The following is a 16,785-nucleotide window of genomic DNA, read 5'->3' as shown; positions in this document are numbered from 1 at the left end:
CTCTTGGAGATTGGGAGGGCTAGAGGAAAATGAATCCTCACCCTTAAAGAGACAGCAAAACAAACAGCCCCACTGAGATACAGCATAGAAGCAGCAGTTTGAAAAACACATGGGGTGTATGTGAAGGAGGTTTGTTTACTAAACTCAGAGAAGGTGGTGGAGGGGCAGGGATCTTTGGGAGACTTCTCCAAGAACAAAAGACCTGGTGGGTGCTGTTTCCCTTCCCCAGCCTAGATACACTGACACATTTGGGAACCCCACAATGCCAATATTCTCCACCTGCCTTACTTACAGGGTGGCCCGCTGCTAAGCATGTGTGCAGATCCACCCCCTCCAACCCAGCTGGCCTCAGCAGGAGGTCTGGGCAACTGCAGGTTCCCTCCTATAGCAAACTTTGCTGGGACTGTATACCCTTCCCCGCCCTCTCCTGGAGATTTTCCCCTCCAGCCTTGCCAGAGGAGTTTGCTAAAGCAACTCCAAATCCTGTCCCACAACAGACATGCACAAACCTCATTAACAGCATAGGCCCCATCCCTGTGTTCTCCTGAGGATTTGCCTCCTTTCATACTCCCATGGCCAGAGCACATCCAGGGCACATCTACAAACCTGGAAGTAAGAAAGCAGCCCTCCCAGAAGCCAGCACTACTCCAGTGACTCCTGCCATGAGGAAAAGGGAAGACAACCACACATACCAGTTTGTGGCTCCAGCAGGGTGTTGGGGGCAGACATCTGGTCAGATTGCAGGTCCCACCAACCAATGGAAGCTTCTTAGAGGACAATACAAGGAAAGCACTCTGCAGTTGGGTGCTACCCTATCTCTGGTAAACATGTGCTCTGACTCAGCTCAAGCCCAAAGTGGCCACCAGATTAGCTCACTAACAACACAAGGACCAAACACTGCCCAAAACAGGCAAAGAGAACTATTGCACATGAAAGGCAATGGCTCCTGACCCACAACACTGGGACACACCCAACACACACAGGAGACACTGCACTGTAGGACACTATAGGACTTCTTCTCCATAAGACCACTACTTATAAGAGCAGAAGTTGTAGTTGACTTTCCTAACACACACACAAAAAACAAATACAGATAATTAAAGTGAGAAGGCAGAGGAATATGTTGGAAATGAACGAACAGGACAAAACCATAGCAACAGAACTAAATAAAACAGAGATGCGTAATATGTCCGAGAATTTAAAGTAATGGTCATAAAGATACTCACTGGACTAAAGACAAGAGTGGAGAATGTCAGTGAGGCCCTAAGTAAAAAGAGAACAAAAGAGAACCAATCAGAGATGAAGAACTCAATAATTGAAATTAAAAACATACTAGATAAAATAGTGGATTAGAGGAAGCAGCAGAATGGTTAAGTGACCTCAAGGAAGAATAAAGGAAAGAAATCAAGCTGAATAGGAGACAACAACAAAAAAATAACATAGGGAACACAGTGTATCATCAAACATAATAACATTCACATTATAGCGATCTCCTAAGGAGAAGAGAGAGAAAAGGGGGCAGAAAATTCATCTGAAGACATGAATCTAGCGAAATAAACAGAAATTAACCCATGAAGTTCCACATCGGGACACATAGTAATTAAAGTAGCAATAAGTAGTGATCAGGAGAGATTCTTAAAGCAGCAAGAGAAAATACAATAGTTACATATAAGGGAAAGCCCAGAAGACACAGAGAAATTTTTCAGCAGAAACTCTCCAAGCCAAAAGAGAGTGGCATGATAAATTCAAAATTCTGAAAGAAAAAAAAACCCTGCAAACAAGAATACTCTATATAGCAAAGCTATGATTCAAAATATAAGGAGAGGGGGATCCCTGGGTGGCTCAGTGGTTTGGCACCTCCCTTTGGCCCAGGGCGCAATCCTGGGGTCCTGGGATCGAGTCCCACGTCAGGCTCCCTGCATGGAGCCTGCTTCTTCCTCCTCCTGTGTCTCTGCCTCTCTCTCTCTCTATGTCTAAAATAAATAAATAAATAAATAAATAAATAAATAAATAAATAAATAAATAAATCTTTTTTAAAAACCCACCAAAATATAAGGAGAGAGATGAAGAGTTTCCCAAAGAAAAGTTAAAGGAATTTATCACCACTAGTAGAAAGGAAAGACCATAAAAGTAGGAGTAAGAAGAGTAGGAAGCAGAAAAACACTAAAATTAAATGTATTTTAAAAAATCAGTCAAGGGAGACACAAAATAAAAAGATGTAGAGTATGACACCATATACCTAGAATGTGGGAGAGAAGTAAAGAATGAGTTCAAACTTAAGTGACCATCAACTTAATAATGTTATATACAAACTTAATGGTAACCATAAAAGAAAAACCAATAATAGACACAAAAAATAAAGAAAAAGGAATCCAAGTATATCACTAAAGAAAACCACCAAACCCGGAGAGAAGAGATATACATGGAGTCAAATGAAAATGAAAGTCTTTGGGATTCAGCCAAAATTGTTCTAAGAGGGAAGCTTATAGCAATACAGGCCTTCCACAAAAACAGTACAGAGGATAAAAACCATATGATCATTTTAAGAGACGCAGAAAAAGCATTTGACAAATTACAACATCCATTCATGAGAGAAACCCTTAACAAACTAGGTTTAGAGGGAACATACCTCGACATAATAAATCCCTTGTATGAAAAACCCACAGCTAACCTCATACTCAATGGTGAAAAACGGAGAACTTTTCCCCTATGATCAGGAACAAGACAAGGATTTCCATTCTAAATATTTCTATTCAAAATAGTACTGGGAATTGGAAAAAGTCTCTTCAACAAATGGTGTTAGGGAAAATGGACCACTCTCCTACACCATACACAAAAATAAATTCAAAATGGATGAAAGACCTAACTGTGAGATCAAATCATAAAAATGCTAGAAGTTTCTCTGACATGGCCATGGCAACATTTTTCTGGATATGTCTTCTCAGGCAAGGAAAACAAAAGCAAAAATTAACTACTTGGACCACATCAAAATAAAAAGCTTCTGCATAGGGGATCCCTGGGTGGCTCGAAGGTTTAGTGCCTGCCTTCAGCCCAGGGCATGATCCTGGAGTCCCGGGATTGAGTCCTGCTTCGGGCTCCCTGCATGGAGCCTGCTTCTCCCTCTGCCTGTGTCTCTGCCTCTCTTTCTCAGTCTGTGTCTCTCATGAATAAATAAATAAAATCTTAAAAAAAAAAAGCTTCTGCATAGCAAAGGAAATTGTTAATAAAACTAAAAAACATATTGAATGGGGAACGCTATTTGCAAATGACATCTGATAAGAGGTTAGTATCTATAATATATAAAGAACTGATACAACTCAACACCCACAATACAAACAATCCAATTTAAAAATGGGCAGAAGACACTTCTCCAAAGAAGACATATAAAAGATGTTATGGCTAACAGACAGATGAAAGATGCTCAACATCACTCATCATTAGGGAAATGCAAATCAAAAACACAGTAAGATATCACTTCACCTGTCAGAATGGCTTCAATCAAAAACAAGGAAAAAAGTGCTGGCAAGGATGTGGAGAATAAAGAACCTTTGTGCACCATTACTGGGAATGCAAATTGCGGTAGCCACTGTGGAAAACACTATGGAGGTTCCTCAAAAAATTAGAAATAAAATTACAATTTGATCCACTGATTCCACTACCGGTATATGCACCCCTATGTTTATTATTACCCCTAGATTTATTACAGAATTATGTAAGCAACCCAAGTGGCCACTGATAGATGAGTGGATAAAGATGTGACACATATATCTACAATGGAATATTACTCAGCCATAAAAAGAATGAAATCTTGCCATTTCCAACAACATAGATGGAACTAGAGAGTGTAAAACTAAGTGAAATAAGACAGAAAAGGAAAAATACCATATGATATCACTCATATAATTCATTAAGAATCAAAAACAAACGAAAAAGTGACAAAGCAAAAAACACACTTCTAACTATAGGGAACAAACTGATAGTTACCAAAGGGGAGGTGGGATGGGGTGGATGGAATAGGTGAAGGGGATCAAGAGTATACTTACTATGATGAGCACTGAATATTTGAGAGTATTGTAGAATTACCATATTGTTTACCTAAAACTAACACTGTATATTAACTATACTGAAATTAAGATGAAATGAAATTAAAATTAAGGGAAATTTCCTAAGGAGAATTCTTACTATATATTTATGGTAGGCCCCTTTCTATACTATAACTTGATTCTTCAACTCTGTAAGACTCAGGAAATAGCTTTTGGGGGCCAACTACTTAGTCCTTGGTACTGCCACAGCTCTTAGCAAATGTCTCATGGGGAAAATCTGCCATATGTTTGGACAGTTTTTCCAATCGGGCATGCCAGTCCATATGGTTATTGAAACTTCTGCTCATTTCTCTTACTCCTAGTAGAGTCCTCTGCCTATTGCAAGACTGATCCTGAGATAATCCCCAGACTTAGTAAATACTCCCAATGAAGCAAAGAGCCAGCAATATGAACTTTCCTGGAAGGCTTTCCCCACAATGGAATTTTAATTCAATTAGCCTTTTTAAAATTCTATAGCTCTCTGATTTATTAATATGATTTTTGTAATTTATCATCCCCCCAAGATAGTACCATTGATATTGATTACTCTTATAATTAATTATACTTTAATATATCTTATTATATCTTCTATATCCCAGAAGAAGAAATCTCTACTGCTGTTATTACCAGAAATAATAAGCTTGACTTATTATTTCTGCTATTTTTCAGGGTTCTTGGCTATTTTCTCATTTTTGTGCTCTGAATCAGGTGCCATGAACCCCCCCCCCCCTTTTTTTTGCTGGTGATCAAATGAGATTGTTATTCTTCCAATGCTAAACCAAGAGAGAACAGCCCTGCATTCCATTTTGTCACTATATCTCAAATATATAATAGGTCTACAATACAGTGGAGGTCTACTAAAATCTTTCACATTTCCTGATCATTTGGGATAAAAGGTGCAATACAATATAAACAATATTTGTGTTGCACAGCTATTGCACAGACCCAGAATCACCGTCAGGGTACCTTTACTCTCCCTATCTCTGTCATCACTCAAAAGAGTATACCACATGCCATGATCAGAGAATAGGTTAAAGTCATCACTAAGTCTCCCAGTGATGGATTAAGTTTTCTACTACTTCTCTTAAGGTCCACCTCCTTAATCTTAATTTTTTATTCCAAAATTGACCACAATTTCCCAGAATGATTCATAACCAATACGTGTACTTCTCATTGCCCCAACAAAGTCACCATAGAGTGGTCAGACATTAGAACACTTGAAAACTGCTGAAATCTTTTTTTTTTTTAATTAAATGACACCATTTGTTAGACATTGACAGTCCATTTGAATTGAGCTGTGCAGAGTTTCTTCACTTTCTTTCTAGCCTTTCTCAATCAGAGGTTCAAAAAACCCAGTGTCTGTCCAGTACCAGAATCATCTTTATTATGTTTCAATAGTTTAACTTTGTGTAGTTTATTGTGCAGGGTAGTTAGGGAAAGCAGTGGTATTAGGGAAAGCAATTAAAATTGTCAGCTCAGGGCCAAGGTCAGATGCAGCCACCCTCTCTTACCATGAGAATCTGTCTGTAGTGCTAATTTCAGATGCCTGGTGGTCAGTGGGTGGGTTTTAAATTTATGTGCATATGCATACATTTATGTTATATATCCAAGTGTTTGTAAATGAAGGTAGTATTTTTTTCCAACATCCAACTTCATATGGAATTAATAAAGCAATTTCTATACAAGCAAAACAATAAAGTGGATGACATTTGTGTGAGTATGTGTGCATATTGAGAGAAAGAGTGAGAATGAAAGTGCTGGTAGTTTTTAAAATAAGAGCTATGGAATGGTGATGGTTGAACAAAATGTATGATCTATATTACAATTCATTTGGATCATAACTCATTTCTTAAAACAGAAAAGATTTCTAATTTTGAATCCAATGCCTAACCAAACTATTCTGCCTTAGAGACCATGGATTCAGTGACCCAACACCAGAATAACACTGGGTCATGCGAAAAGGGATGGAAATTTTCTAAATAAATGTGAGCTAACAGTTTACACCTTTTATCGGGTACTAGTTGAAGACATGACTCTGTCAATTTTAGTCCTTTCCCCTTGGAAACTGCTTTTTCTAGACATTTCATCCTCAGTTTATTAGTATCCAGTTTCCAATTGGCATGGTTTCCAGTCTTCTTACTATCTCTGAAACAGGAGACTATCTCTGAAACTATCTCTGAAACTTACTTATCTCTGAAATAAGAACAAAAGCAACCTAGAAACCAGGTTCCATAAGGAATGTGAATACTTCGCCTGTGGAATGAAGACTTGCAAAGGACATCAAATGTGTCTTTGTATATTATAAGAACAGTCACATGAAGCAAGATTAAGACATACCTGAACCAATAAAAGAAAACTGTGAGAAGGGAGATTTTATTCAAAACAGAAATTTGCCTGATAGAGTTGTTAAAATGTACAAACTTGCTTTTTCAGGTAGTGAGCTCCCTGACATTGCATGTGATAAGAAAAACATAGAAGTCTGTCACTGAGTGTGATTGTTGATGCTATTTGTGTACTGTTTGGAGCAGTTATGTATCCTCTCTAGCTTCTTATAATCTATGCTTTACATTTTAGTGGGAATGCATGTAAATACTTGTTTTTAAAGTAGTCTATGATATTGTCAGGCTTTGATACTTGGTTGGCTTTTGCAATAAATTTAAAACTCCCGAGTAAATCCTACATCAGGAACAGGGTCTGATTTTGCCCCTGGAAAATCAATAAAAAGGAAAAGAATCACTGGAATTTGTAAGCCCTTTCAAAAAATTGTTAATAAAATTCTTCCAGTTTCAGAGGAAACATAAAGGTTAATGCACTTTCTGCTATAAGGCATCACCGAGTCTGGCATATTTGAAAATTTCCTTGACTTACCCCCAACTTTCTGAGAAGGCAGATTTCTGGGTTATATTCAAACTCCTGCTGTTCGAGCATGTACTGTTTTGTTTTCTATTATGGATAGGCATTCTTTTCCATGTGGGTATTCCTTATTTATATTGAACATGTATAAACTTGCAGAATTATTCTAACACCTTTGCATAAAATTATGAACAAATAAAATAATTCCCCAGGCTTTTACAAGAAATGAATGAATTGTCATAAATAGATCTCAGATGCCTGAAATTCACCTCCATGGTTTGTATCTGCCAGAAAAAATAAGACATAGATTTATAAATCATCACTTTTTTTTTTCATTTCTTTGACTCGAGTATATTCAGAAAAAAAATCTACATGGAACTTTTTCTTTTCTGCAAAAGATCTTGGTAAAACCTCTTCATTAGTTAGCTTTACATGTATATTTATGTAAAAGTGTTTTCTTAGGGAACCACCCATCATGGAATAGCTGGAAATCATGTTAACAGGATACTGATAAACTGAGGATACAATGCCTGGAAATGGTAGACACTTCAGATAAGAGAACAAAGACTGACTAGTTGCACTAGTTCCTGAGAAGAGACATAAAGTGCTAGCTCATATTTATCTAGAATATTTCCATTCCTTTCCACATTACCCATTTTATAATATAAAATATGAATTTGTAGGAAGAAAAACATTTAAAACATGTCTGCTTTGATCTGTCCACAGAAACTTGGCAGGCCAGAAAAAAGTGGCATGAAATATTCAATGTGCTGAACGGTAAAAATATGCAGCCAAGAATACTTTATTCAGCAAGGCTGTCATTCAGAATAGAAGGAGAGAGAAAGAGTTCCTCAGACAAACAAAAACTAACGGGGTTTGTAGCCCTGCAAGATATATTGAGTAGGGGAAAATAAGAACAAAAGCAACAAACTCTAGAAAGAAACAGAAAATATCACCAGAAACACCAACCTTACAGGTGACACAATAGTACTGATTCTTATCAATTCTTATCAATTCTATCAATTCTTATCTTATTCTTAAGAATCAGTACTATTGTGTACAATTACTCTGAATGCAAATGGGCTAAATGCTCTAATCAAAAGTACAAGGTATCAGAATGGATAAAAAACCAAGACCTATCTATACACTGTCTACAAGAGACTCATTTTAGAACAATGGACAGATTATCTAAATAGAAAATCAACAAGCTAATGGCTTGAATGGCTAAAATGGCTTTGAATGACACACTGGACCAGACAGATTTAACAGATATAATCAGAACATTTCATTCTAAAGTAGCAGAATATACATTCTTCTCAAGTGTACATGGAACATTTTTCCGGAAAAGATCACTTGGTGGGTCAAAACTCAGCCTTCAACAAGTACAAAAAAACTGAAGTCATACCATGCATATGTCCAGACCACAACACTATGAAACTTGAAGTCAACCATAAGAAAAAAATTGGAAAAGGATGCCTGGGTGGCTAAGCAGTTGAGCATCTACCTTTGGCTCAGGGCATGATCCCGGTTCCAGGATTGAGTTCCACATTGGGCTCCCTGTGAGGAGCCTGCTTCTCCCTCTGTCTGTGTCTCTGCCTCTCTGTGTCTCTCATGAATAAATAAATAAAATATTGAAAGAAAAAGAAAAAAAATTGGAAAGACCACAAATACATGAAGGTTAAAGCATATCCTACTAAAGAATGAATAGATTTAATCAGAAAATTAAAGAAGTGATTTTAAACAAATATATGGAAGCAAACACAAATGAAAATGATGCATGCAAAGGCAGTCCTGAGAGGGAAGTATGCTGCAATATAGGCCTACTTCAAAGGAGGAAGAAAAGTCTCAAATACACAAGCTAACCTTACACCTGAAGGAGCTAGAAGAATGGCAAATAAAGCCTAGTCAGCAGAAGAAGGGAAATAATGAAGAATAGAGCTGAAATAAAAAATATAAAAACAGAAAAAAACAGATCAATGAAACTAAGAGCTAGTTCTTGAAAGAATTAATATAATTGATAAACCCCTAGCCAGACTTAACAAAGAGAAAAGAGAAAGGACCCAAATAAAATCAGAAACAAAAGAGGAGAGATCACAACCAACACCATAGAAATACAAATAATTCTAGGAGAATATTATGAAAAATTATATGCCAACAAATTGGGCAATCTGGAAGAAATGGACAAAATCCTAGAAACATACACACTACCAAAGCTGAAACAGGAAGAAACAGAAAATTTGAACACACCCATAACCAGCAAAGAAATTGAATCAGTAATCAAAAATCTCCAACAAACTTAAAACAAGGGCTATATGGCTTTCCAGACACAGGAAATGTCTTTCCAGATGTTAAATGTCTTCTAGACATTTAAAGAAGAATACCTATTATTCTTAAATGTCCCCCTCCCCCCAAAAAATGGAAGAAACATTTCCAAACTCATTCTACAAAGCCAGCATTACCTTGATTCCAAAACCAGATAAGGACTTCACTAAAAAGGATAATGCTAGGGCAATATCCCTGATGAACATGGATGCAAAAATCCTCAACATGATACTAGCAAATCGAATCTAATGATACATTAAAAGAATTATTCACTACAATCAATTGGGACCTATTCCTGGGCTGCAGGATTGGTCCAGTATTTGCAAATCAATCAACATAATATACCACATTAAAAAAAGAAAGGGTAAGAACCATATCCTCTCAATCGATACAGAAGAAGCATTTGACAAAGTACAGCATCCACTCTTCATAAAAACCAACAAAGTAGAGATAGAGGGAACATACCTCGACCTTATAAAGGCCACATATGAAGGATCCACAACTAATATCCTCCTCAATGGAGAAAAACTGAGAGCTTTTCCCCTTACAATCATCAGGGACAAGATAGGGATGTCCACCCTCACCATTGCTATTTAACATACTTGAAGTCTTAGCCTCAGCAATCAGACAGTAAAAATAAATAAAAGGCATCCAAACTAGGTAGGAAGAAGTCACAGTTTCACTCTTTACAGATGAGATGATACTCTGTAAAAACCTAAAAGACTCCACCAAAAATTTGCAAGAACTAACACATGAATTTGGCAAAGTCACAGGATACAAAATCAACATACAGAAATACATCGCAATTCTATACACCAATAATGAAGCAGCAGAAAAAGAAACCAAGGAATCAATCCCATTTACAGTTGTACCAAAAACCATAAGATACCTGGGAATAAACCTAACCAAAGAGGTAGAAGATCTATACTCTGAAAACTACAGAACACTTATGAAAGAAATTGAAGAGGACACAAAGAAATGGAAAAACAGTCTATGCTTGAGGATTGGAAGAACAAATACTGTTAAAATATTTATACTACTCAAAGCAAACTAGACATGTAATGCAATCCCCATCAAAATACCACCAGTATTTTTCTCAGAGCAAGAACAAACAATCCTAAAATCCCTATGGAACTACAAAGACCCTGAATAGCCAAAGTAATCCTGAAAAAGAAGAGTGAAGCTGGGGACATCATGATTCTAAACTTCAAGCTATATTACAAAGCTATAGTTATCAAGATAGTATAGTACTGGCACAAAAACATATAGATCAATGAAACAGAATAGAAAACCCAGAAATGGACCCATAACTATATGATCAATTAATCTCTGATAAAGCAGGAAAGAATAGCCAATGGGAAAAAGTTTCTTCAACAAATGGTGATGGGAAAACTGGACAGCCACAGGCAGAAGAATGAAACAGAAACAGTTTCTTATATCATACACAAAAATAAATTTAAAATGGATGAAAGACCTAAATGTGAGACAGAAAACCATCAAAATCCCAGAGGAGAACACAGGTAGTGACCTCTTTAACCTTGGCATAGCAACTTCTTACTAGACACACTGCCAGAAGGAAAGGGAAACAAAAGCAAAAACGAAGTATCGGGACTTCATCAAGATGAAAAGTTTCTGTAGAGCAAAGGAAACAATCAACAAAACTAAAAGGCAGCCTATAGAATGAGAGAATATATTTGCAAATAACATTTGATAAAGGTTTAGTATCCAAAATCTATAAAGAACTTATAAAACTCAACCCTCAAAACCCAAATTATCCACTAGGAAATGGGCAGAAGACATGAAGAGACACTTTTCCAAAGAAGACATCCAGATGGTTAACAGATCCATGAAAAGATGCTGAACGTCACTCATCATCAGGGAAATACAAATCAAAACCTCTATGAGATACCACCTGACACCTATCAGAATGGCTAAAATTAACAACACAGGAAACAACAGATGTTGGTGAGGATGCAGAGAAAGGGGAACCCTCTTGCACTGTTCTTGGGAATACAAACTGTTGCAGCTGCTCTAGAAAACAGTATGGAGGTTCCTCAAAAAGTTAAAAATAAAACTACCCTACAACTCAGCAACTGCACTGCTAAGTACTTATCCAAGGTATACAAAAATACAGCTTTGAAGGGGTACATGCACCCTGATGTTTAATAGACCATTGTCAACATTAGCCAGACTATGAAAAGAGCCTAAATATCTATTGACTGATGAATGGATAAGGAAGATATAGTGCGTGTATGTATGTATATACAAAATGGAATATTACTCAGGCATCACAAAGAATGGAAATTTGCCATTTGCAATGACATGAATGGAGCAAGAGGGTATTATGCTAAGTGAAATAAGTCACTTAGAGAAAGATAAATACCATATGATTTGTGGAATTTAAGAAACAAAACATCTGAACACATGGGAAGGAAAACACAGAGGGAGGGAAGCAAACCACAAGAGACTCTTAATGACAGAGAACTAACTGAGGGTTGATGGAGGGAGGGAGGTGGGAGATAGGCTAAGTGAGTGATGGGTATTAAGGGGGGTGCTTGTTATGATGAGCACTGGGTATTACATGTAAGTGATGAATCACTAAATTCTACTCCTGAAATCAGTATTATAATATGTTTTAACTACCTAGAATTTAAATAAGAATTTGAAAAGAAAAAAAAATTCTGCTTGACTCATCAATATTTCCAATATACCACTTAATAGGATAAAGGGAATAGGTCTATTCTAGTAGACATGGCTGAATGAATTCTGTAAAAGTTTATATGAGCTTTATTCACTGATACTAAGAAAGCAATGAGGCTGAAAAGCAGAAAGAAAAAAGATTAATAAAAAAAAGTGAGAATGGGTTAAGGAAACTGTGACATTATTAAGAGTAATAACATCTACATTATAGGGATCCCAAAGGGAGAAGAGAGAGAGAAATGGGGTTATGAAACTTATCTAAAGAAAAAAAAATAGCTGAAAATTTCTTTGATATCCTGGTCTAGAGAGTACAGGGAGTCCCTAACAAGATGAGCTCATAACTATACCAAGACACATTAACAGTAAAAATGACAGAAAGTAATGATAAAGAGAATTTTAAAACCATTATGAGAAGTGTGCCTGGGTGGCCCAGTTGGTTTAGCATTCAACTCTTGGTTTCTGCTTAGATCATGATCTCATGGGTCATGAGATCACACCTCCCATTAGGCTCTATTCTCAGTAAGGGGTGTGCTTGAATTCTCTCCTCTGCCCCTCCCCCCATCATGTGGGTGCACTCTCACAAATAAATCTTAAAAAAAAAAAAAAAAGAGCAGTAAGAGAAAATAGTTACATACAAGGGAAACCCCATAAAGCTACTTTTTAGCAGAGACTTTGCAAGCCAGAAGGGAGTAGCATGATATATTCAAAGTGCTGAAGGAAAAAAAATATACAACCAAGAATCCTCTTGGTTAGAGCAGAACCGTCAAATCAATATGTTGTACACCTGAAACTAATAGAACATTGTAGTTCACCTATACTTAATTTTAAAAAGTACGGTTTTGGCAAAGAATTAGGACAAGAGAAACAAATAAGGACCTCAGAAACAGGCTCACATACATGGAAATATAAATTATGACAGACTTGTGTACATCAGTGGGGAAACGAATTATTTTCAATAAATCGTGAGTGAAAAAGATTAAATGGGAAGAAATCCCAAGGTAATTGGATCCCTACCTACAATATAGCAAAGCAAACAATAAAACCCTCACAAAATTCAAAAAACAACAACACAAGTCTATTCCAAATATTTTTAAACTATTTGAAAAATACCAGGAGGATATCTTTTTGATATTGGGGAAAGAGAAGAATTTCATAAGGCAGGTAATACAGACCAGAAAGATGGTGAAACAAACACAAAGCCATGATTTATTAAAATATACTGTAAAGACAAAAAACAAACCACAACTGGGAGATGGTAGCTACTATTTATACAACTAAGAGAAAAAGAAGTCACCAGAAAATATTTTAAAACTCTCAAAAATTAATAAGAAAAATATAATCAACAGGGAAATGAACAAATTTATATAGGGATTTCACAGATGAAGAAACTCAATTGTCAATATGCATATAAAGCTGTGTTTATTCCCCATTAGTGATTAGGAGATTGAAATTAAAAACCCAATGAGATACCATTTTATACCTATCAGACTGGAAAAATCTAAAGGCCTGAAAATATCAAATGTGATAGACAAAGGTGATGATAAATCAGTACGTTCAGGAAACTGGTTTGGTTTAGGTAATAAAGTTAAAAACGTACCTTTCTTATGACCTAGTAGTTTTCTATTGGCATTTATTCTAGAGGAATTTTACCTTATTTATTTATTTATTTATTTATTTATTTATTTATTTATTTATTTATTTTTATTAAAAAAAATTTTTTTTAAAGATTTATTTACTTATCTATGATAGAAAGAGAGAGAGGCAGAGACACAGGCAGAGGGAGAAGCAGGCTCCATGCAGGGAGCCCGACGCAGGACTTGATCCCAGGACTCCAGGATCACACCCTGGGCCAAAGGCAGGTGCTAAACCACTGAGCTACCCAAGGATCCCCAATTCTAGAGGAATTTTAAACGTGAAAAGAATGTTGATAGGAGCACTGTTTGTAGTAACAAAAAACGGAATAACTCTATTGTTCATCAACAGGAGAATGGATTAACTGTGCCATGGTCATATAATGGACTATAGTATAGCAATAAAAATAAATGACTATTGCCCATGCTTACTGAAATGGATGGATCCAAGAAACATAATGCTGAGCGACCAAGCAAATGCAGAGGAATATATATCCTGTTAGCACTACAGAAATTCAAGAACAAGCAAGATTAAATAATACTGATTAAATATACTTATATACTTGTATACTTGTACAGAGAGATGATAATGCAAAATTCAGGGGAACAGGATGGGAACAAAGAAGGACAGAAGGTGATTCAGGAATACCGATACATGAGAAGTCTGGTTAATGACTAAAATCCCATGTAGGGTTTTTCAGGCCTGACCTTAGGCAGTCACAGATGCTTTACCTGGCTGGCCTCACAGGACAAACTGCCCTGAGGTCTCCCTGGCCTGTGATGCTCCTTCACATATTACATACCTATGCCTAGCACCTGCATTCCTAGGTTCTTTATCTGAAGCCTTGGTCAAAGGACTTCTTCAGGTGCCTCTACTGTGGCCTCTTTAAAGAGGCAGAACAAGGAACCTTTTCCACCCACTCTGAATTCGTAATTAGTACTCAGGGCTATTCTGCTCATAGGCGTTTGTCATCCTGCCCACCTTTCCTCTCCATGCTCCCACCCTGCCCCGACCCTTGGTGCTCACAAAACTGCCAGTGCCTTTTGTTTGGGGATCCCTCAACAGTGAAATGACACCTACATCTGCGCCGATCCCCCAACCCTGGACTAGTGCACTGTTCCTAAAGGGAAAATGCAATGGGATTGAGGGGCATCAGCATTTCCTCCAGTTTTAGACTTCTGTTTATAGCACTGCACCAAGCGATCAAAGGCTTAACTCTTTCATTTCTGAGGCTCAGCTTTTGTTTAGCTCAGCAGACTCTTGACAGTAATATATTTCTTTCTGTTTTTTTTTTTTTTTTTTTTTGAAAGTAATGTATTTCTTAAGTTAGGCTGTGTAATAAAGCTACTTTGAACCTCCTCCGTAAAACTTATAACAACTTAAGTTCCGTGGAATCATTTGGGGAGGACAAATATGAAATCACAAAGAAGCAAGTGTCTAAATCATAGCTTTAGTATCTCAGGATACAGAAAGGTGAAGGAAGTTGTGAGGTTATCAGAAAGCTGCATCATTCTTTTTAAAATCTGGGTGTACAGTAGAAGGGCACAATGGAATCTTTTAAAGCATATAATTCTTTTTATAAATTTTCTCTTTTTTGTTACAAAAAATTTCAAGTAAGCTTGATTTTCTTGCATTTGCTTTCATATTCTGTTTAAATGTATCTATACCAAATCCGTGGATGAGTTTCTACAGTTAATTACTATTTCATAAAATAATACACATTTATAAAATGTCTTTAAACTATTTTCTTTATTCAAACTACTGTATAAAGTTATATTTGTCCTTAAAATACTTTCTTCATACCTCATGGGTTTCATAAATCATCTTATTTTTTTGCCTCAACCACATAGGCTCCATTTCTGTCTCTTTTCGGTTTATGTCATTGCAGTACTGATTTTTTTTTAGGTCTTATGTAGAAGCCTCCCCCCATCCTGGCTTCCTGAAGATCAGAGTTCCCCATATCTGAAGCTTTCCAGACTCTATAATATCACAAGTGGTAAATGCTAAAACTGCACAGTAATTCATGTTCTGGCCATGATTTTTATAAAAGGAGAAATTATATAGTATGTCCATATTGTGTGATTATCTTTTTACAGTAACAAATTCTCAAAAGTGAAAAAAGGTATTAGAGATTGCTTTGTCCTTATTTTGATAATTCCCTATATCCGTATAGTACAATTAGTTATATTTAGGATGTACTTTCACATTTGTTCATTTGATCCTTGCAACTATATTAATTAGGCTGCACATATATACATACTTTATATATGAGAAAACATAAACAGAACAATCGGTTCCTATGACACCTCTGAGGTCATTCATCTAGTCAGACCTGAACCCAGAAATTGGATTCCTATTCCAGTACCTCTAAAACACTCTGTACACCTAGGCTCTGCTATTTTCTACTTGTCTTAAACTTGTGGGACAACTATAAAATATTAAAACTAGATAAACTTACCTGTAATAATGAAATATTCAGAATCTTTATAAAGAACACTAGTGCTTTTGTCAAATCTGTCACTTTTGAGATGAATTTCATTATCTACATATTAAACATTATTGATCGCAAGGCAGAGTAAATTTAATCATGTGTTCCTCTCAAATTTTGTTCTTATTCTATACTTTCTATTTTCTTCATATACATATGGAAGCTTTTAGCAAGAAGATACTCAGCAAAATCTTCACTGAAAACTTACCGATGCAGAATTATGTTTCTACAAACATTTTAGTTAAAAAAAGAGACCCTGGACAAAGTTACCAGACTTTTTTTGCATTAGTTTCCTTACCTCCAAAAAGATGGAATGCTTTTCTGCAGCTTGGTAGGGGCCATTTTGCAGAGCTGGATTTCTGAAAGCTTTGTTTTATTTTCAAATATTCTTTAGGAAAGAATGTTTTTGTGGCATTGTTCAGTTCTAGAGTAAAGAAAACAGGAGATTTAAATGTTAATTTGAGTAAAAGGGCAAAACTATGAAAAATTACTATTGCAGTATTTCGATAATAAATTCAGACCTCTTTAAGAAAGAAGACAAAAGTGGAGTCAACTTTGTAATTTTAACTCAAGCAAACATAATTTCCCCCAAATTCACATTTGATGGGAACTTTGATGTACCTACACATAGAATATATATCTCCTAGTTTGTTCCTACATCATTTGCTATATCAGATACAGCCAAGAATGAGACACAGTCCCTGTCCT

The 16,785-nt window shown here is 36.3% G+C and overlaps 1 protein-coding gene and 1 long non-coding RNA gene across 2 annotated transcripts in view; one reads left to right on the top strand and one right to left on the bottom strand.

Moving 5' to 3' along the window:
* The window catches only part of LOC112660307 (uncharacterized), a 283,140-nt gene that overhangs the window by 40,329 nt on the left and 226,026 nt on the right, over positions 1–16,785 (top strand). The window lies entirely within an intron of this gene.
* The window catches only part of RNF180 (ring finger protein 180), a 191,335-nt gene that overhangs the window by 18,333 nt on the left and 156,217 nt on the right, over positions 1–16,785 (bottom strand). The window contains exon 6 of the mRNA XM_025447734.3: positions 16,376–16,501. Within this exon, the coding sequence (XP_025303519.1) occupies positions 16,376–16,501 (126 nt within the window). The remainder of the gene's footprint in view (positions 1–16,375; positions 16,502–16,785) is intronic.

The sequence above is a fragment of the Canis lupus genome, chromosome 2, assembly GCF_003254725.2.
Source record: "Canis lupus dingo isolate Sandy chromosome 2, ASM325472v2, whole genome shotgun sequence".
Taxonomy (NCBI): domain Eukaryota; kingdom Metazoa; phylum Chordata; class Mammalia; order Carnivora; family Canidae; genus Canis; species Canis lupus.
The sequence above is the reverse complement of the archived record's forward strand: the minus strand, read 5'-3'. Positions and strand labels throughout refer to the sequence as shown.